At 39.4% G+C, this 21,600-nt stretch overlaps 1 protein-coding gene across 2 annotated transcripts in view; it reads left to right on the forward strand.

The window, feature by feature from the left end:
• TAF4B (TATA-box binding protein associated factor 4b) overlaps positions 1–16,786 on the forward strand; it is a 151,078-nt gene extending 134,292 nt beyond the window's left edge. Inside the window, exons 15-16 of one of the 2 annotated variants that reach the window (XM_031658749.1) lie at positions 14,605–14,719; positions 14,933–16,786. In XM_031658749.1, coding sequence (XP_031514609.1) covers positions 14,605–14,719; positions 14,933–15,003 — 186 coding nt within the window. In that variant the 3' untranslated portion in view covers positions 15,004–16,786. The remainder of the gene's footprint in view (positions 1–14,604; positions 14,720–14,932) is intronic. The other variant, XM_003914256.4, reaches the window with a different exon arrangement.
• Positions 16,787–21,600: the final 4,814 nt, after the last annotated feature.

Genomic DNA, 21,600 nt, shown 5'->3' on the forward strand with positions numbered 1-21,600 from the left:
CACCATGTTGGCCAGGCTGGTCTTGAACTTCTGACCTCAGGTGATCCACCCACTTCAGCCTCCCAAAGTGCTGGAATTACAGGCCTGAGTCACTGTACCCAGATAATTTTAACTAACCTTTTAATCCTGGGATAAATCCCACTTGGTCATAATACACAATTGATTTTACATGTTACTAGATTCAATTTGTTATTCATTTAGTCTGTTGAGAATTTTTGCATCTATGTTCATGAATAATACTGATCTGTAATTTTCTTTTGTCGTAATGTCCTTGTTAGCTTGCTTTGAATTGTGCTCATGTAATGTGCTGGGAAGTATCCCTTCTTCCTGCCATTTTTGTTTGAAAAAGTTTGTGTAGAAATGGAGTTACTTTCTCTTTAAATGTGTGATAGAATTTATCAGTGAAGCCATCTGGACCAGGAATTTTCTAGGCTGGGAAAACTCAGTGTTGGATTTTCTTTCTTTTGGTATTAGCTTTTGAAAATTGTGTTTTTCAGATAACTTTTATACTCATCTAAGTTGCTAGAATTGTTTACATGAAATGATTAGCCATGTCTCCTTTTAATGTCTGTAGCGATGTTATCCTTTCTTTCATTTCTAATATTGATAATTTGTGTTTTTTCCCTTTTTCCTGATCAGTCTAGATAAGGGTTTACAAATTGTATTAATCCTTTCCAAATACTAACTTACAGCTTTCATTTTTTCAAAAAATTTGTCTGTTTTCTATTGTATTGATTTCTACTCCTATTATTTCTATTATTTTCCTTTCTTCTATTTATATTGAGTTCTTTTTCCAGCCTCTTAAGGTGGAAGCCTGTAATTGACCTTACACATTTCTACGTTTAAAGCTATACAATTCCATTAGTTTTCTACTTTAGCCTTACCCCTACAGATTTAGATATGTTGTGTTTTTATTATCAACTTGGAAAATATTCCCTTACTTCCATCCTGGTTTCTTTTTTGACCTACAGATTATTTAAAAGTGTGGTGTTTAATTTCCAAATGTTTGGTGTTTTCATTGTGGTCAGAGAACATAGCCTGATTTTAGTCCTTTACGTTTACTAAGGGCTTGCATGGTTTATCTTGATGAATACTGAATGTCTTTCTCGTGAATTGCCTCCTTTAGTCCTTGCGAATTGATCTTCCTTTCTAGTAATATTCCTTGTCTTGAAGTCTGCTTTGTTTTTTTAAAGTTTTATTTTAGTGCTTTGCTTGATACTGTTATAGCCATGTCAGCTTTCTCACCCTTAGTATTTACATAGTTTATCTTCTCTCCTTTGGTTTACTTCCACCTTATCTGTGTCTTTATTTAAAGCAGGTCTCTTATAAATAACATATAATTGAGTTTTGATTTTTTTACCAGAATGAAAATTCATTTGGAGTGTTTGGTTCAATGTTAATGTAAATACTGCTGTGACTGGATTTAAGTCCATTGTCTTGCTATTCGTTTTTGAATTTCCCAGTTTTTTTCTCCTTTTCTGCCATCTTTTGAGTTAATCAAGCAGTATTTTAGTATTCTGTGCTAAATACTGTTTAGTTGTCTGTTTCCTTTTTAGTTAATAGTCTTATTTATATACTTACTTATTTCTTGAGACAGAGTCTTGCTCTGTTGCCCAGGCTGGAGTGCAGTGGCACAATCATTGCTCATTATAGCCTCAACCTCCCAGGTTCAAGCGATCCTCCCATCTCAGCCTCTGGAGTAACTGGGACCACAGGTGCATGCCACCACACCTGGCTGATTTTAGTATTTTTAGTAGAGGTGGGGTTTCACCATGTTGCCTAGGCTGGTCTTGAGCTCCTGGGCTCAAGTGAGCTGCCTGCCTCGGCCTCCCAAAGTGCTGGGGTAACAGGCGTGAGCCACTGTGTCCAGCCCTTTTATTTTGTTTAATGGTTGCTGTGACTCTGTTCAAAGGTACAGTGTGCACCCTTAACTGACTACACTCGGCTTTGAAGTAATACCACTTCACACAGAATGGAAGAGTCTTTTGAAACCAAGTAATTTGACTGGGCGCGGCAGCTCATGCCTGTAATCCCAGCACTTTGTGAGTCCAAGGCAGGCGGATCACCTGAGATCGGGAGTTGGAGACCAGCCTGACCAACGTGGAGAAACCCTGTCTCTACTAAAAGTACAAAATTAGCTGGGCGTGGTCACACATGCCTGTGGGTCCCAGCTACTTGGGAGACTGAGGCAGGAGAATCACTTGAACCTGGGAGGCAGAGGTTGCAGTGAGCTGAGATCGCACCATTGCACTCCAGCCTGGGCAACAAGAGCGAAACTCTGCCTCTAAATAAATAAATACAAAAGGAAACCAAGTAGTTAATTATACACACCCTCCATCCTTTGTGCTATTGTCACCTACTTTACTGCTATGTATGTTCTAACCTTCCTGGTATGTTATTATTAATGGTCATGTATCTTTTAAATAATTTATGAAAAGAAAATTTTTTTTATATTTCCAATTTCTAATGCTTTTTTTGTATAAATTCATATTTTATTCTAGAGTCATTTTTCTATCAGCCTGTATGCAACTCACCAACTCTAGAATTACTAGAGTTTTAAACAAAACTATTATTAATACATTTAAAGATATTGATAAATTCAACTTTAGTTTTGAGGCACAGCAACCCTTATTATATCGTAGCTTTTATTTATATTCACAATTCTCCAAAGAAAAATCAAAGCTAGTTCTTAAAAAATGTTACCTAGCAGTCTTTTGAAGAAATTTTAAGAAAATAATAGGTAAAACTTATCTCCGGACATAGTTTATGTGAGTTTTCAGAGGGCTTTGCAAGTGTCTTAAGAAAAGTTTAAAGAAAATAACCAGTGGCACCAAGATGGCCGAATAGGAAAAGCTCCAGCCTCCTGCTCCCAGCATGAGCAACACAGAAGACGGGTGATTTTTGCATTTCCAACTGAGGTACTGTGTTCATCTCACTGGGGCATGTTGGACAGTGGGTGCAGCCCAATGAGCAAGAGCCAAAGCAGGGTGAGGCATTGCCTCACCCAGGAAGTGCAAGGGGGAAGGGAATTCCCTTTCCTAGCCAAGGGAAACGGTGACACACAACACCTGGAAAATCGGGTCACTCCCACCCTAATACTGCGCTTTACCAAGGGTCTTAGCAAACAGCACACCAGGAGATTATATCCCGCGCCCAGCTCGGAGGGTCCCACGCCCATGGAGCCTCCCTCATTGCTAGCACAGCAGTCTGAGATCTAACTGCAAGGCGGAAACAAGGCTGGGGGAGGGGCGCCTGCCGTTACTGAGGCTTAGTAGGTAAACAAAGCAGCCAGGAAGCTCAAACTGGTTGGAGCCCACCACAGCTCAAGGAGGCCTACCTGCCTCTGTAGACTCCACCTCTGGGGACAGGGCATAGCCAAACAAAAGGCAGCAGAAACCTCTGCAGATGTAAATGTCCCTGTCTGACAGCTTTGAAGGGAGTAGTGGTTCTCCCAGAATGGAGTTTGAGATCTGAGAACGGACAGACTGCCTGCTCAAGTGTGTCCCTGACCCCTGAGTAGCTTAACTGGGAGACATACCCGACCAGGGGCAGACTGACACCTCATACCTCACACGACCAGGTACACCTCTGAGATGAAACTTCCAGAGGAACGATCAGACAGCAACATTTGCTGTTCAGTAATATTCACTCTTGTGCAGCCTCCGCTGCTGATACCCAGGCAGACAGGGTCTGGAGTGGACCTTGAGCAAACTCCAACAGACCTGCAGCTGAGGGTCCAGACTGTTAGAAGGAAAACTAACAAACAGAAAGGACATCCACACCAAAAACCCATCAGTACGTCACCATCATCAAAGACCAAAGGTAGATAAAACCACAAAGATGGGGAAAAAGCAGTGCAGAAAAGCTGAAAATTCTAAAAATCAGAATGTCTCCCCCCTTCCAAAGGAACGCAACTCCTTGCCAGCAACGGAACAAAGCTGGACAGAGAATGACTTTGATGAGTTGAGAGAAGAAGGCTTCAGATGATCAAAATTATCTGAGCTAAAGGAGGAAGTATGAACCCAGCGCAAAGAAATTACAACCTTGAAAAAAGATTTGACAAATGGCTAACTAGAATAACCAATGTAGAAAAGTCCTTAAATGACCTGATAGAGATGAAAACCATGACATGAGAACTACATGACAAATGCATAACGTTCAGTAACTGACTCGATCAACTGGAAGAAAGGGTATCAATGATTAAAGATCAAATGAATGAAATGAAGCAAGAAGAGAAGTTTAGAGAAAAAAGAGTAAAAAGAAATGAACAAAGCCTCCAAGAAATATGGGACCATGTGAAAAGACCAAATCTATGTCTGATTCGTGTACCTGAAAGTGATGGGGAGAATGGAACCAAGTTGGAAAACACTCTGCAGGATATTATCCAAGGAACTTCCCCAACCTAGCAAGGCAGACCAACATTCATATTCAGGAAATACAGAGAATGCCACAAAGATACTCCTCAAGAAGAACAACTCCAAGACACATAATTTTCAGATTCACCAAAGTTGAAATGAAGGAAAAAATGTTAAGGGCAGCCAGAGAGAAAGGTGGGGTTACCCACAAAGGTAAGCCCATGAGACTAACAGTGGATCTCTCGGCAGAAACTCTACAAGCCAGAAGAGAGTGGGGGCCAATATTCGACATTCTTAAAGAAAATAATTTTCAACCCAGAATTTCATATCCAGCTAAACTAAGCTTCCTAAGTGAAGGAGAAATAAAATCCTTTACAGACAAGCAAATGCTGAGAGATTTTGTCACCACCAGGCCTGCCCTAAGAGAGCTCCTGAAGGAAGCACTAAACGTGGAAAGGAAAAACCGGTACCAGCCACTACAAAAACTTCCCAAAATGTAAAGACCATCGATGCTGGGAAGAAACTGCATCAACTAATGAGCAAAATAACCAGCTGATATCATAATGACAGGATCAAGTTCACACATAACAGTATTAACCTTAAATGTAAATGGGCTAAATGCTCCAATGAAAAGACAGAGACTGGCAAATTGGATAAAGAGTCAAGACCCATCAGTGTGCTGGATTCAGGAGACCCATCTCACATGTAGAGACACACATAGGCTCAAAATAAAGGGATGGAGGAAGATCTACCAAGCAAATGGAAAACAAAAAAAGGCAGGGGTTGCAATCCTAGTCTCTGATAAAACAGATTTTAAACCAACAAAGATCAAAAGAGACAAAGAAGGCCATTACATAATGCTAAAGGGATCAATTTGACAAGAAGAGCTAACTATCCTAAATATATATGCACCCAATACAGGAACACCCAGATTCATAAAGCAAGTCCTTAGAGACTTACAAAGAGACTTAGACTCCCACACAATAATAATGGGAGACTTTAACACCCCAGTGTCAACATTAGACAGATCAACGAGACAGACCGTTAACTAGGATATCCAAGAATTGAACTCAACTCTGCACCAAGCGGACCTGATAGACATCTGCAGAACTCTCCACCCCAAATCAACAGAATATATACATCACACTTATTCCAGAATTGACCACATAGGTGGAAGTAAAGCACTCCTCAGCAAATGTAACAGAACAGATATTATAACAAACTGTCAGACCACAGTGCAATCAAACTAGAATACAGGACTAAGAACTCAATCAAAACCACTCAACTACATGGAAACTGAACAGCCTGCTCCTGAATGACTACTGGGTGCATAACAAAATGAAGGCAAAAGTAAAGATGTTCTTTGAAACCAGTGAGAACAAAGATACAACATACCAGAATATCTGGGACACATTTAAAGCAGTGTGGAGAGGGAAATTTATAGCACTAAATGCCCACAAGAGAAAGCAGGAAAGATCTAAAATTGACACCCTAACATCACAATTAAAAGAACTAGAGAAGCAAGAGCAAACACATTCAAAAGCCAGCAGAAGGCAAGAAATAACTAAGATCAGAGCAGAACTGAAGGAGATAGAGACACAAAAAACCCTTCAAAAAATCAGTGTATCCAGGAGCTGGTTTTTTGAAAAGATCAACAAAATTGAGAGACCTCTAGCAAGACTAATAAAGAAGAAAAGAAAGAAGAATCAAATAGATGCAATAAAAAATGATAAAAGGGATATCACCACCGACCCCACAGAAATACAAACTACCATCAGAGAATACTATAAACACCTCTACATAAATAAACTAGAAAATCTAGAAGAAATGGATAAATTCCTGGACACACACTCTTCCAAGACTAAACCAGGAAGAAGTTGAATCCCTGAATAGACCAATAACAGGCTCTGAAATTGAGGCAATAATTAATAGCCTACCAACCAAAAAAAGTCCGGGACCAGGCGAATTCACAGCCGAATTCTACCAGAGGTACGAGGAGGAGCTGGTACCATTCCTTCTGAAACTATTCCAATCAATAGAAAAAGAGGGAATCCTCCCTAACTCATTTTATGAGGCCAACATCATCCTGATACCAAAGCCTGGCAGAGACACAACAAAAAAAGAGATTTTTAGACCAATATCCCTGATGAACATCGATGCAAAAATCCTCAATAAAATACTGGCAAACCGAATCCAGCAGCACATCAAAAAGCTTATCCACCATGATCAAGTGGGCTTCATCCTTGGGATGCAAGGCTGGTTCAACATACGCAAATCAATAAACGTAATCCAGCATATAAACAGAACCAAAGACAAACATGATTATCTCAATAGATGCAGAAAAGGCCTTCGACAAAATTCACCAGCCCTTCATGCTAAAAACTCTCAATAAATTCGTTATTGATGGAACGTATCTCAAAATAATAAGAGCTATTTATGACAGACCCACAGCCAATATCATACTGAATGGGCAAAAACTGGAAGCATTCCCCTTGAAAACTGGCACAAGACAGGGATATGCCCTCTTTCACCACTCCTATTCAATGTAGTGTTGGAAGTTCTGGTCAGGGCAGTCAGGCAAGAGAAAGAAATAAAAGGTATTCAATTAGGAAAAGAAGAAGTCAAATTGTCCCTCTTTGCAGATGACATGATTGTATATTTAGAAAACCCCATTGTCTCAGCCCAAAATCTCCTTAAGCTGATAAGCAACTTCAGCAAAGTCTTAGGATGCAAAATCAATGTGCAAAACCACAAGCATTCTTATACACCAATAACAGACAAACAGCCAAATCGTGAATGAACTCCCATTCACAATTGCTTTAAAGAGAATAAAATACCTAGGAATCCAACTTACAAGGGATGTGAAGGACCTCTTCAAGGAGAACTACAAACCACTGCTCAATGAAATAAAAGAGGACACAAACAAATGGAAGAACATTCCATGCTTATGGATAGGAAGAATCAATATTGTGCAAATGGTCATACTGCCCAAGGTAATTTGTAGATTCAATTCCATCCCCATCAAGCAACCAGTGGCTTTCTTCACAGAATTGGAAAAACTACTTTAAAGTTCATATGGAACCAAAAAAGAGCCCGCATTGCCAAGACAATAATCTAAGTCAAAAGAACAAAGCTGGAGGCATCACACTTACCTGACTTCAAACTATACTACAAGGCTACAGTAACCAAAACAGCATGGTACTGGTACCAAAACAGAGATACAGACCAATGGAACAGAACAGAGCCCTCAGAAATAATACCACACATCTACAACCATCTGATCTTTGACAAACCTGACAAAAACAAGAAATGGGGAAAGGATTCCTTATTTAATAGATGGTGCTGGGAGAACTGGCTAGCCATAAGTAGAAAGCTGAAACTGGATGCCTTCCTTACACCTTATGCAAAAATTAATTCAAGGTGGATTACAGACTTAAATTTTAGATCTAAAACCATAAAAAAAAAAATTCGAGAAAACCTAGGCAATACCATTCATTACATAGGCATGGGCAAGGACTTCATGTCTAAAACACCAAAAGGAATGGCAACAAGGGCCAGAGTTGACAAGTGGGATCTAATTAAACTGAAGAACTTCTGTACAACAAAAGAAACTACCATCAGAGTGAACAGGCAACCTACAGAATGGGAGAAAGAACTGCAATCTACTCATCTGACAAGGGCTAATATCCAGAACCTACAAAGAACTCAAACAAATTTACAAGAAAAAAAACCCAGCCCCATCAAAAAGTGGGCAAAGGATATGACCAGATACTTCTCAAAAGAAGACACTTACACAGCCAACAGACCACATGAAAAATGCTCATCATCACTTTGGCCATCAGAGAAATGCAAAATCAGAACCACATTGGTCTGCATCTCACGCAGTTGGAATGGTGATCATTAAAAGGAATCGGGAAACAGGTGCTGGAGGATGTGGAGAAATAGGAACACTTTTACGCACCATGATTTGCCATTCAGAAACCGTTACGTGTAGCAGAGACGGTGTGGCGATTCCTCAAGGATCTAAAACTAGAAAAATACCATTTGACCCAGCCATCCCACTACAGGGTATATACCCAAAGGGTTATAAATCATGCTGCTATAAAGACATATGCACACGTATGTTTATTGCAGCACTATTCACAATAGCAAAGACTTGGAACCAACTCACATGTCCATCAATGATAGACTGGATTAGGAAAATGTGGCATATATACACCATGGAATACTATGCAGCCATAAAAAAGGATGAGTTCATGTCCTTTGTAGGGACATGGATGCAGCTGGAAACCATCATTCTCAGCAAACTATTGCAGGAACAGAAGACCAAACACCGCTTGTTCTCATTCATAGGTGGGAATTGAACAATGAGAACACTTGGACACAGGAAGGGGAACATCACCCACTGGGCATGTTATGGGGTTGGGGGAGGGGGAAGGGATAGCATTAGGACATATACCTAATGTAAATGATGAGTTAATGGATGCAGCACACCAGCATGGCACACGTATACATACATAACCTGCACGTTGTGCACATGTACCCTAGAACATAAAGTATAATATATATATATATATATATAAAAAGAATAAAATGAAGGTGGTAAAGATGAGAGAGCTGTTGCTTCAGAAGTTCTGCTTGTTGACCAGCAGAGGGCAGTCAAATTTGAAGCTCAGTATTTTTCTGTCCTGTGTTCCCCTTTAAGGCCTAGAAGCTTGGGTATTTTGAATATAAATTTTCAGTGTTCTTGTTACACTGGGTCAGGTATCCAGGGCACTTTTATTTATTTTTGCTTCTGAAACTTAGAAGATGTTCAGTTTTTTTTTTTTTTTTTTTTTTTTTTCTGGAGCTGGGTCTTTTTTCTACTCCCTATTCTTCACGGTTGGACCTTGTTTCCTCCTTAAAGCTGAAAAGACTTGAGCCATCCCTTAAGAGCTGCCATGGTGGCATGAGGTTGGGACTTAGTGTAAATCAGGTAGAATCTGAGAATGTCATGAATCTTTGCCTTTTGATTCCTCTATTAAGAAATTCTCAGTTTTTGTGTTTGGTTAACTATTCAGATTCTGGGACACAAATTTTGCTTTTATTAGTCTTAGGATTCAGGGAATTGAATGAAAGAGATTGACTTTTAGTTTCTAGAGACAATATTGATAAGCTTAGTTGATTCTGTACAGCAGCAGGCTCCTCCACTATTTAATTTGAGGAGTGTAAGAAAAACTTGCTATCCACCTGTCACATGTCTGAAATGCCCATCGGTCTACTTTGGAGCTTTAGGCATTCAAGGCTCCCTTAAAATTCAGAAATTTCACTGAGAGGGACAAGGTAAGTATGGCAGCACAAATTATTTCTCTTGAGTTCAGTAACCAGTGATTTAGTGAAGACTTGAGAGAATAGGACCTGGATAGGAGGGGGATGGGAAAAAAGCTCTGGAGCTAGAATTACAGTGTTTCCTGTTTGTAAACCTTCAGTGCCTTCCTACTAACTAGGGACTTCATTATGAGAATAGTGCGAACATTTTTAGAGCATATACCAGTCTCATTTAATCTTCACACCAGCCATATGAGATAATTAGTATTACTGTCCCTGGTTTGCAGATGGGGAAACTGAGGCACAGAGAAATTAAGTAATTTGAGATTGCCTATGGAGGAGACAATGAGTGTTTGCCACTGGTCAGTTATGTATGTCTTATGCTGCCTAGCACAGTTCCTTGCCCATAGTAGGTTCCCAGTAACCCAGATAGTTTTGAATGGAATCAGAACATGGACTAGCATGAAGCTACATTACCATGGATGGTGGCTCTTGGAAGGAGAGGCCTGTATGGAGTCACTATAAACCCCAACAGGATTCCTGAAGACCCTGGGTTCATAAAGATGTCCTTTCTGCTTCTAATGTAGTAGAGCCAGTCATCTAATTTAAGGAAATATGGAAAAAGAAGTAGAAAAGCCTTTAAAGGTTATGTTTCACAACACCTGCTGTATTAAGTTGAAGGGATAAAAATTGGATTACTAGTTATTTTTAGTTATTTAATATCATTATTAAAATGGTGTTACTTATCTAAAATTGGTAACTGATGATTTTGCATTTTTTCTTGTTAGAGCAATGGAGTTCCTCCAAAGTTTCATTATAAAAACAAGAAACTTAGTTTAGTGGTATAACAAAACAAATTAGGTGAGATAAGTTGTTAGTGGGCTGGGTAACATTAATGGGTAACAATTATCTGGCAATTTTAGAAGATGTTAACATTTTGGTTTGAGTCGGCTTCTTAGGACAACTGTTGTGCACCTGGGAAATGAATTGTTTGTTTCATTTTCATCCAGGAGAAGAATCCAGATTAAGGAATATCCTCATGTAGAAAGTTACGTGGGAAAACCTTCTATTTCCAAAATGAACAGTATGCTAACAGTGAGAAGAATAAACAGCCTTTTTTTTTTTTTTTTCCTTCTTAAAAACTCTGGGCCCTTAATCACGTTAGTGTTCTTTATGATTTCTAATGTGACCAGAAATCAGTCCTAGTCAACTCTGGGGAAAGGACTTGATGAGGCAGAGGAAAATTAAAACTGATGGTGAAAAAGTAGGTTTGGTTTTTATGGCTGTAAGTTATCTGTGTACTCTCTACCCTCTTAACTGTGGATAATTGAGAGTAGATGGTTATTTTGGCCAGGTCGTTGTGATTGACAAGTTACAATTGCGGACTTCGCCAAATCATAAGCTCAGGAATAAAAATGCTACATATTTTGTATTCAGATTCAAGAAAGATTGACTTTCTAGTTAGCTGCTATTTGGGGAAAGAGAATGCTATCACCTTTGTAAAGTTGTGAATCATGAAAGACATTTCTCTTGGGTTACTGAAAGTCCCTTGGGGTTTTTTTCATTTATAACATTGCCTCAGGCCCTCTGCTGCATCCTGTTGGAATGACCTTCTTTTCAACTCTGTGCTGGCAGCTGTAATATGGCTCTTTCCCCTGAATCCTTCAGGCTTGTCACATGACAAACATGAACTGTGACCCCTTTGTTCCTTACTCAGATGATTAGGTCTCTTTATTTTTTTTTTCTGTTTGACAATTTTGCCTTATTGTCTTTCCTTCCTTTCCCCTCTCTCTTTGCTTCCATGTTAATTTCTTCCTGAGGCAAGGTTTTTGGGGTAGCGATTTAATTTTTTATTGAAATATAGCATCAATATAAAAAGTACACAAGTCATAAGCTCACCACAATTTTCACAGCATGAACACATTCATGTAGGCAGTAGTTAGATCAAGAAGGAAACATCATCAGAACTCCAAACAACCTCACTCTTCTTCTAATCACTTCTCATCTCCCCCATGAGAACTCACTCTCCTGACTTTTTTTTAGCATTGTCTGTTTGGGGACTTGGTAGAAATTGAATCATACAGTATGAATTCCTTTGTGTCTGGTTCCTTTCATTGAACATTTTTGTGATACTCTTTCATGTTACCCAGTCATTATTGCTGTGTATCATTCCATGGTATGATTATTCCACAATTTATTGTACTCTTAATGTACTCACTTGGATTGTTTCTAGCTTAGGGCTCTTGTGGATAGTTGTCATCCTTATACAATATCTTTTGATGAACCCATGGCATATTTCTGGGTATTTACATAGATGTGGAATTGCCGAGACATTGTGTCTGTCTAGCTAGTTATTTTACAATTTCATATAAAACACCAAAGTACTGATTTTAGGTAAACTCTTAGAAGATTTATAAACATATAGATACAGTTTTAGCGTAATATATCTAATTTATGGCTAAAGAAATTGCCTCTAGTTAAATGTATTGAAGTTTTTTGTTTTTTTGAGACAGAGTCTCTCTCTGTCATCCAGGCTGTAGTGCAGTGGCATGATCTTGGCTCACTTCACCCTCTGCCTCCCGGGTTCAAGCAGTTCTTCCACCTCAGTCTCCCGAGTAAGTGAGCTTACAGACACACACCACCACGCCCGGCTCATTTTTTAATTTTTTTGGTAGAGATGGGATTTCACCATGTTAGCCAGGCTGGTCTTGAACTCGACCTCAAGTGATTTGCTTGCCTTGGCCTAAATATATTGTAGTTTTAAACGGATTACTCCTGTAAACAACAAAACTGCCACTCATTGCCAATTATGTGTTTTAGTAACTTTCTTCCTAATATGTACTTTTTATTCAGTTTTCCAAACAAAACTGAACTTTTGGTGCCATTCTGCAAAAATCTTATGAAGATATTTTGATGGTAATAATTTACAGTAGTTAAAATTACATCTGAGTTACACCATCTCTGAGGGTTGGTGCTAGCAGAGTGACACGCAAGTGCTTCACTGCCAGGCTTAGCTGAAGTTCCGGAGGCTTACACTTGTACAAATTGCATTCATTACCAAGAAGCCTGCAGAAGTAGCGAGAGACTGGCTGTATGCTATGGATGGGCTCCGGGATAAGTAGCCAAACAATTGTGCAGCTGAGACCGATCTTTTTTTCCTCTTTTAGAATGTGGACTTTCCAGAATTTTTTCCATGGATACTTATAACAAGTTTAACTTAATGAGTATAAAAATATGACTGCGATATCATGTCCCTCAAAAACTGGGTAGTATCTCTTAAACAAGTTTTATTTGTCCATCAGATAAAGTACCCCTAAGTCATGCTGTGAACATGCATGGAATTAAGTTTGACTGATTTTGACCATGGTGTTTTGGAGACCTTAAGGGATTTCCTTCCTCTCCATCAAAACAAAACAAGAAACCCAAAAAGGTGGAAGGAGTAATTAAAATTTAATGATTATAAAAGGACAGTAACAGAACCAGATTTTCTTCCTGTGTTAGGTAAATATCTTTCCTTATGTATGTCTTTTGGGTGGATAAAAGACATTTGCCAGTCCTATTGAGACGTTTTTTGAAACAAAGGATTTTGTTTTGAAACAAAGGTAAAAAGAATTAAAGGATTTCATTTGTACAAAATTACCCTTTGAGAGTTCTATGTTTTTCTTTTCTTCCAATTAAAAGTAATAGCATATAGACATATTGGTAATTCATATTGGTAAACATATTCGGAAAACTGTCTTAATTACAGGAGTGTTGTGTTTTCATCATTTTAAAATGACATTTAGAATTCTTGTTCTGTTTTAAACCGGTACATTCAATTTAGAAAATATTGTGGATATTTTGTTTGATATGTGTTGCTCTGTGAACTCTGCTAAGCCCTAGAGGAGACAGAAACCATAGTCCTTGTTCTCAGAAAGCTTACGGTCTAGTGGGTATGTGGTGGTGGTGGTAGCATATACAAATTACTGTAATACGATGTAAGGTCATTGCCACGGTGAGATTTCCTTGGATGAAGGACAGGTAGACCCATTTGAAATGGGTCTTAAAAGATGGGTAGATTGGCCTAGAATGGCCTCTTTGCGAATCTCTGCCTATTGTGGCTGCAGTTAAGATGCCTTGTAAAGGAGCAATGGGAAGTGAGGCTGGAGAGAAGGAAGCCAGGGTGATGGGTTTATATGTGATATGGTGGATGATACAGCACAGTGGTTAAGATCACTTACTTTATTTTTATTTTTATTAGTTTTATTTTTTTTTGAGACAGAGTCTTGCTCTGTTGTCCAGGCGGGAATGCAGTAGCGCGATCTCAGCTCACTGCAGCCTCCGCCTCCCAGGTTCAACTTTCCTGCCTCAGCCTCCCTAGTAGCTGGGATTACAGGCACGTGCCACCACGCCCAGCTAATTTTTTTATTTTTAGTAGAGATGGGGTTTCACCATGTTGGCCAGGCTGGTCTCAAACTCCTGACCTCAGGTGAGCTGCTCACCTCGACCTCCCAAAGTGCTGGGATTACAGATGTGAGCTACTGTGCCCAACCAGAGCATTTACTTTAAATCAAATTAGAAACTGAGTCACAGCTCAACTTTGCTATGTGACCTTGAACAGATTGCTTAACCTGTCTAAGCTCAGTTTCCTCATTTGATAAATGGGGGCAACGCTCATTTAAAACTGGCTGCAATTTTGTATAATAGAAAAGAGATAATATATGAAAAGTGCTCAGTGTGGTTCTCAAGAAGCTGCTCTGGGCAGTGGGGAGCCATTGAAGATTTTGGAACCATGGCCTGGTGGGATCTGAACAATGAAAGGCCTTCATTGTTATTTTCTATTATTGACATACAAAAGACTGCATACATTTAAAGTATACATTTGATAGATTTTTATGTATGCATACAGCTATGAAATCATCACCACAATCGAAGTGATAAACACATCTGTTACTCTCAAAAGATTTGTGTAAGGCCTTTAAAGAGGGAAAGGCTGGCCTGCAATGCACTGGAAAGAATGGAGCCAAGTAGAGCCTGGAAATGGAGAAACCACTTCAGAGGCTATTGCCATGCTGCAGGTGAGAAGGAAGGAATGAATGAGCTCAGGTGATAGGTTTAGTGGCCATTTGAGGCTGACTGCTGGAGGACAGGGTTAGGTCTTCATCATTCCATTATCTCCAGTACCTAACCCAGTGACCAGGGGGTAGCGGGCTCTTACATGCTAGAATTGACAGGCTTTCCCTCTATGAAAGATTTTTATTTCAAATTGCTTTTCCTTTTATTATTTTTAGGGCTTAAAAGACAACCTTCTTGCTTCTGGGACATCCAGCCTGACAGCCGCCAAACAATTGCATCGTCCTAGAATCACGAGAGTCTGCCTCAGGGACTTGATATTTTGTATGGAACAGGAACGGGAGATGAAGTATTCTCGAGCTCTATACCTGGCCCTTCTGAAGTGACCACTCCACTCTCCATCCAGATCCTTGCTATTTACTGCCAAAGAAGACACAAAGAGCATTGTTGCACTGTCCTGAAATTTCAATTTCTGGAAAATAATCACCAACATTGAAAGAGCATTGTTTACAGTTAGAAACTATATTAACTCTTACCTGTCCATCCCATGGGGCTCTTACAGACTCAAATTCATCTTTGTCTTCTGAAAATCAGTTATGAAATACACTTTGCACAGAATTCGGCATCTGCCCATCTGTGCATTAAATTAAAGCAAGTTAAGGCCCTGTTTGTTACTACCTGCCTCAGCTGCCGAATTGTAGCAGGTGAGGTGTCCTTCCCTAATACAGCATGCATTGAGATGCAGGAGAAAGGAAGAGGTGTAAGAAAATACAAGAATGACTATTTCATTCTATATTGAACCTGTCCCAAAGTGGTAGGTTTTCTGGGCAGGAATCAGAAGTTGCTTAGCTAACTATGACAGTCACCTTCTGTACATGACAGGCCACAGAGTAGGGCCTGTGGTGACTTCGGTCGGCTGAGTTCCAATGTTGTCAATACGAGACAAATGGGGATAGATTGTGCCTGGGATTGCTAATTCTCTGCTTCATATCACCATATGCCATTTCTGGTACCAAGTGAGGGGACGTCCTTATCAGGGAAACCTTAAAATTAAATCTACCAATGTATCTTGTTGAAAAAACGGAAAAGGTGCAAAGTATTAGAAGGAACGTTAAGGCATTGCTTTCAAACTGATGAGGGGAATGTGAAAATGGTATCATAAAACAGGAAATGTGCTTCATACGCCCAAGAGGGGAAGAGGTAGAATCGGAACTCCAAAACAATTGGTACATGTTTTGTTGATGGGGAAAAAAATCACAGCACAACCAGAAAGGAGAATGTACCAGATGTTTTCAAATTATAATATTTTGAAAGGAAAATGTTATTTTTTGTTTTGTATTGTTTTAAATCCCAAGAAGGATAGTTTTTGTAGTTCCTTCTGTCATAATGTATTTTAGTTATCCTAAGTTTTAAGCGTGTTGGCACATTTAAAAAATCCTAATTGATGATGAGAAATTTTTAACAATAGGACTTTATGTTGGATTCTGTACTTAAAAGGTACTGTCAGTATCTCACTCTTCGGAATATGAGCTCTAAATATGAGAAGCAAGTTATATGTGTTCACCTGAGGAAGAAGCTGATGGAAAAGCAAACCCTCTTTAAAAAAAAGAAAAAAAAGAAAATTCCACGTGTGTGGAATACAGCTGGTGAAAAATAATCACTGTAGTTAGAATCACATACAGAAAAAAATGATTGAATCCTCCAAGAAGGTATTTCGGAAATGGGAAATGCTATACTTATAAGAATTCAGAGGAAAAAAAACCACCTCACGTATGTTATTCTTCATCCTGTTCTTCCCATTGGGACTGTTATGGCCACATTCTACACTATAGTAAATTTTAAATTGGCCACTTTTTTTTTTGTTTCAGCAAGTTATGTAAAATGCTATAAATTATGTGAATGTTAAAGGAGTACTTTAAGAAGAGATCTTTATCCAAAGTTGTTTTTGTATATTTAAATGCTTACCTTTATTTTTTGTAAAGTGCAGCCTACTCATTTATGTATAATCTTACTGATCAGATGTTTAAAATTATTTCAAATACTTCATTAAAATAATTATTTTATTATAAGAATAACTTTGCTTAGTCACTGACTTTGAAAACCATTGTCCTTAGTAGTTAGCCCCTGATGTGCTCACATTGCTGGGCTGTGAATTTTTCCTAGCTCGGACTGTGAGTTACTTTGGAGTATGGGCATTTTTGGTTCCAGAAAGTCACTTCAGATCCAAGTTGTTGTATCACTTTATTTGACATAGTTGTAAATTTGCAGGCTATTTGATTCACAAAGAAAGCTAAGCATACTCATTACAAAAGCTTTTCTTGCCCATCAGGGTTTTTTACTAAGGTATTTTTCAAAATCTATTTTTAATATTCATTTTTAAACTTTGTCTTGTGAAATATATCTTAAGAAAGAACAAATAAGTGCATCCAAGGTATTCTTCTGTGCAGTTTGCAGAATGGTGGCCTTGGAGTAGATTTGATCTACAAATGCGTTCTCCTTGACTCAGACAGTATTGCCAATGTTTTAATTCATAAGAATCTATATTTCCATTTCTTCTGAGAAATTACAAGATGGGGAATCCCTAGCTGTACCCTGGTGGCAACAATCCATCAGAGCTAACCAGCAGCTGTCTACTTTAGATACACAGGCATAAGTTTACCTTCCCTTGCCTGATTGATTTAGGCATTGGACTTCATGACCCTCTGCCTTCAATATTTATTTTGCAGCTGGGCCTCACACCTATAATCCCCAGCACTTAGGGAGGCCGAGGTGGGAGGATTGCTTGAGGCTAAGTTTGAGACAGCCTGGGCAACATAGCAAGACCCACCTCTACAAAAAATGAAAGAATTAGCTGGGTGTGGTTATGTGCACCTGTAGTCCCAGCAACTCAGAAGGGTGAAGCAGGAGAGTTGCTTGAGCCCAGGAGATTGAAGCTGCAGTGAGCTATGATCACACCACTGCATGCCAGCCTGGGTGACAGAACAAGATCCCATCTCAAAACAAAATGTGGCCTGGCGTGGTGGCTCACGCCTGTAATCCCAGCACTTTGGGAGGCCAAGGTGGGTGGATCACTTGAGGTCAGCAGTTCAAGACCAGCCTGGCCAACGTGGTGAAACCCCATCTCTACTAAAAATACAAAAATTAGCCAGATGGGGTTTTAGGTGCCTGTAATCCCATCTACTGGGGAGGCTGAGGCAGGAGAATCATTTGAACCCAGGAGGGAGAGGTTGCAGTGAGCTGAGATCATGCCATTGCACTCCAGCCTGGGTGACAGAGTGAGACTCCATCTCAAAAGAGTGTGTGTGTGTGTGTGTTTATATACACATATACATGTATTTCTCTTGGGTGATGAACAGCTAAAAAGTACCAGAAATTCTCCATCTGTTTACTTTTTTAAAGCAACTCTACTGAGGTGTATTTTACATTAAAAAACTACCCATTTCATATATTTACTTTTATTTGTTTCTATATTTTAGACCCAGGGTCTTACTCTGTCACCTGAGGCTGGAGTGCAGTTGTGTAATGATGGCTCACTGTAACCTTGAATTCTTGGGCTCAGGCGGTCCTCCCACCTCAGCCTCCCAAGTAGCTGGAACTACTGATAAGTACCACCTTGCTGGGTCGTTGCTGTGTTGCACAGACTGGTATTGAACTCCTGGGCTCAAGTGATCCTCCCGCGTCAGCCTCCCAAAGTGCTAAGATTACAGGTGTAAGCCACCACTCCCAAACCCATTGACCTTTTTTTTTTTTTTTTTTTTTTTGAGACGGAGTCTTGCTCTGTCGCCCAGGCTGGAGTGCAGTGGCGTGATTTTGGCTCACTGCAACCTCTGCCTCGTGGGTTCAAGCGATTCTCCTGTCTCAGCCTCCCAAGTAGCTGGGATTACAGGGTTGTGCCACCACACCCATCTAATTTTGTATTTTTAGCATAGGCAGGGTTTCACTGCATTGGTCAGGTTGGTCTTGAACTCCTGACCCCAAGTGATCCACCCACCTTTGCCTCCCAAAGTGCTGGGATTACAGGTGTGAGCCACTGTGCCCAGCCCGCATTTACTTTTAATATGACTGAACGATCTTTTAAATGGTCTCCTGCTGAACATTTTTGATTCTTCTCTTTACAATAAAAAAGTAAACTTTAATATTTCTTAAGACCTGCATTTGAGGTAAATTTTGTAAGAATTATGGAAAAACTTTATTTAGAATTAAGAATAGTTATACTAGTCATGGTTACAACAGAGAACACAAGCCGTGTTAAGGCATATTCTTTAGAAAAATACGGAACCAAGTTCTCAAGTTGATTAGTTTGGACTTTATCTCTTTGCCTAGTTGTACTGTCAACCAACTGTTTATAAAACTTTTTCCTCAACAAGACTCAGTGATTGTGCAGAGATAAAACTATAATGTGTCACATGTTTACACATGACCTAGTCGTCAGTTTTTATTTTGTTTTTAACATTTCTGTCTTTTTAAACACTTTCATATGCCTCTCTGAACTATTTTTTTTTTACATGTGGACATGATTTATAGCTGATATCAGCATCTTTTCTGACTTTTTAATACTGCTTAATATTTTCATATGCATTTCAGCTGTATCACATTGGTGCATTTGCTTTTTTGCCGAAGTTGTTTCACCAGTTGGAAGTTGGTCTTCAGTAGATATTTTTGTTATTTTTCTTCTGGTAAACAATTGAGAGACTGTGCTGTACCAAACAAGAAACCCAAAGTGTTGATCATCATGTAGCTGAACACTGGCTGATTGGGTGAGATATAGAAATATAAAGTAATAGAGTATATTACTATACATGGTCTATAGATACAGAAAGTAATACAGATATATAAAGTAGGAGCATCACAGCCTATGTAGACCTTGCCACACTGAATATTTGTAGGAAGAAAATATTCCTGAGGAACTCATTTAAAGACTTTTGGCTTTGTTGGTAAACCACAGTGAGAGCAATTTTAATGGCAACTCTTAAAATAATGTTAGGTTGCCATCTCTCCAAGTTCTTTTACCATGGGTGGTACTGAAGCAGTATTGCTATGGGCGGGAGCATACCCTGGCTTCCCATCTTAGTCCTGCCTCTTTCCAGTGTGTGACCTTGGCAAATTATTCAACTTTTCTGTGCCTTTGTTTTCTTGCATGTATATAATAGGAACCACCTGTGAGGTGGTTGGGGGACTTTATTGCGTTGTCATATGTAAAGCACTGTTCTAAGTGCTTTATTTGTGAACAGTGCTAGAACATGTAGTGAACAGTATACAGTCCTGCATCACTTAATGACAGACGATGGGGATATGTTCTAAGAAATGCATCAGGCAATTTTGTTGTGCAAATATCATAGAGTATACTTAAACCTAAATGGTGTAGCCTACTACACACCTAGGCTATATGGTGTAGCCTGTTTCTCATAGGTTACAAACCTGTACAGCCTGTTACTGTACTGAATACAGCAACTGTAACACAATAGTAACTATTTGTGTTTCTAAACATACCTAAACATAGACAAGGTACTATAAAAATACAGTATTATAATTATGTGGCACATGGCCATGTATGTTGGTTATTACTGTTTTATAGGTTTTTGAATGGCATAGTTCTACTTCCTGTCGGCCTCTAGTACCTTTTTTTTTTTTTTTTTTTTTTTGAGACAGAGTCTCACTCTTGCCCAGGCTGGAGTGCAGTGGCACCATCTTGGCTCACTGCAACCTCCGCCTCCCAAGTTCAAGCAATTCTCCTGCCTCAGCCTCCTGAGTAGCTGGGTTTACAGGCACCCGCCACCATAGCCAGCTAATTTTTGTATTTTTAGCAGAGATGGGGTTTCTCCATGTTGGCCAGGCTGGTCTTGAACTCCTGACCTCAGGTGATCCTCCCGCCTTGGCCTCCCAAAGTGCTGGGATTATAGATGTGAGCCACCATGCCTGGCCTCCAGTACCATATTATATTGATGAAAGTCACTGACTGAATGCATGCACCTTAGTGTCTTATTTATAGACAGTCTAAGATCATGTGAGATTGTTATATATTGCACTGGGGATTGGGTAATGGGGAGGCTAGGAGGAGAAAGGTACGGTAATACAGTGGAGCCATTTGTCAGAATAATTCTAATGTCTGTGGCTTTGCCTAATAAGTTTCCTGTGGAATTGGAAGCAGTGAAGAAGCCATGTCATTACTTGAAAACACTATAGATACATGGTGAATATTCAAACAGTATAAAAAAGCATAGCAAAATATCTTACTCAGACCTTCCCAGGTCCCCTGCTCCCCTCCCTAGATTCACCCACTTTTGCCAATTTCAACATATCTTTCCAGCATAGTCAATATATATAAGCCCATAGTTGTATATTCCCCCTTTATTTGCATATGACAGCATACTGATCTGTCCTTTGCCATTTTCAAAACCCTGTTATTCTTCATTCAATTTGTACTGTGTTCCAGGTCAGGAGTCTTGGTAGAATCTTGCTGTAGTCTTTGGGAAAACAACACATGACTGTTTCCTCAAGGGGTTTAGTCACAAGTTTTCTTACTATTTTGTAAATCACAGTGTTTCTTTACCAAAGAGGCATGCAACATAAGGGGAGTAGAGATTTCCTAAGATGAGGAGGTGGGGAGAGGGAAAGACAAAAAGTCATTTAAGGGAAGGATTGAGTGTTCCAGTTGTAATTATAAAGTTTCTCTGACAGCATCCTCCCACCATGAACCACTGGTATCCTGGAAACCAACCTGAATTTAGGATTGCTCCAACCTCTTTTCTGTAAGATTTATATTTCTGATTAAAAATTAATGACTAGATCAGAATAGGGGTGATCTAAATCTGAGATTCCTGGGAGTGATCCCTGATGGGATGCCTGATACCCAAAATACTCTTAAGTCTTATATTCTAGGGCCTTC

This window comes from Papio anubis, chromosome 19 (genome assembly GCF_008728515.1).
Source record: "Papio anubis isolate 15944 chromosome 19, Panubis1.0, whole genome shotgun sequence".
NCBI classification, from domain to species: Eukaryota; Metazoa; Chordata; class Mammalia; order Primates; family Cercopithecidae; genus Papio; species Papio anubis.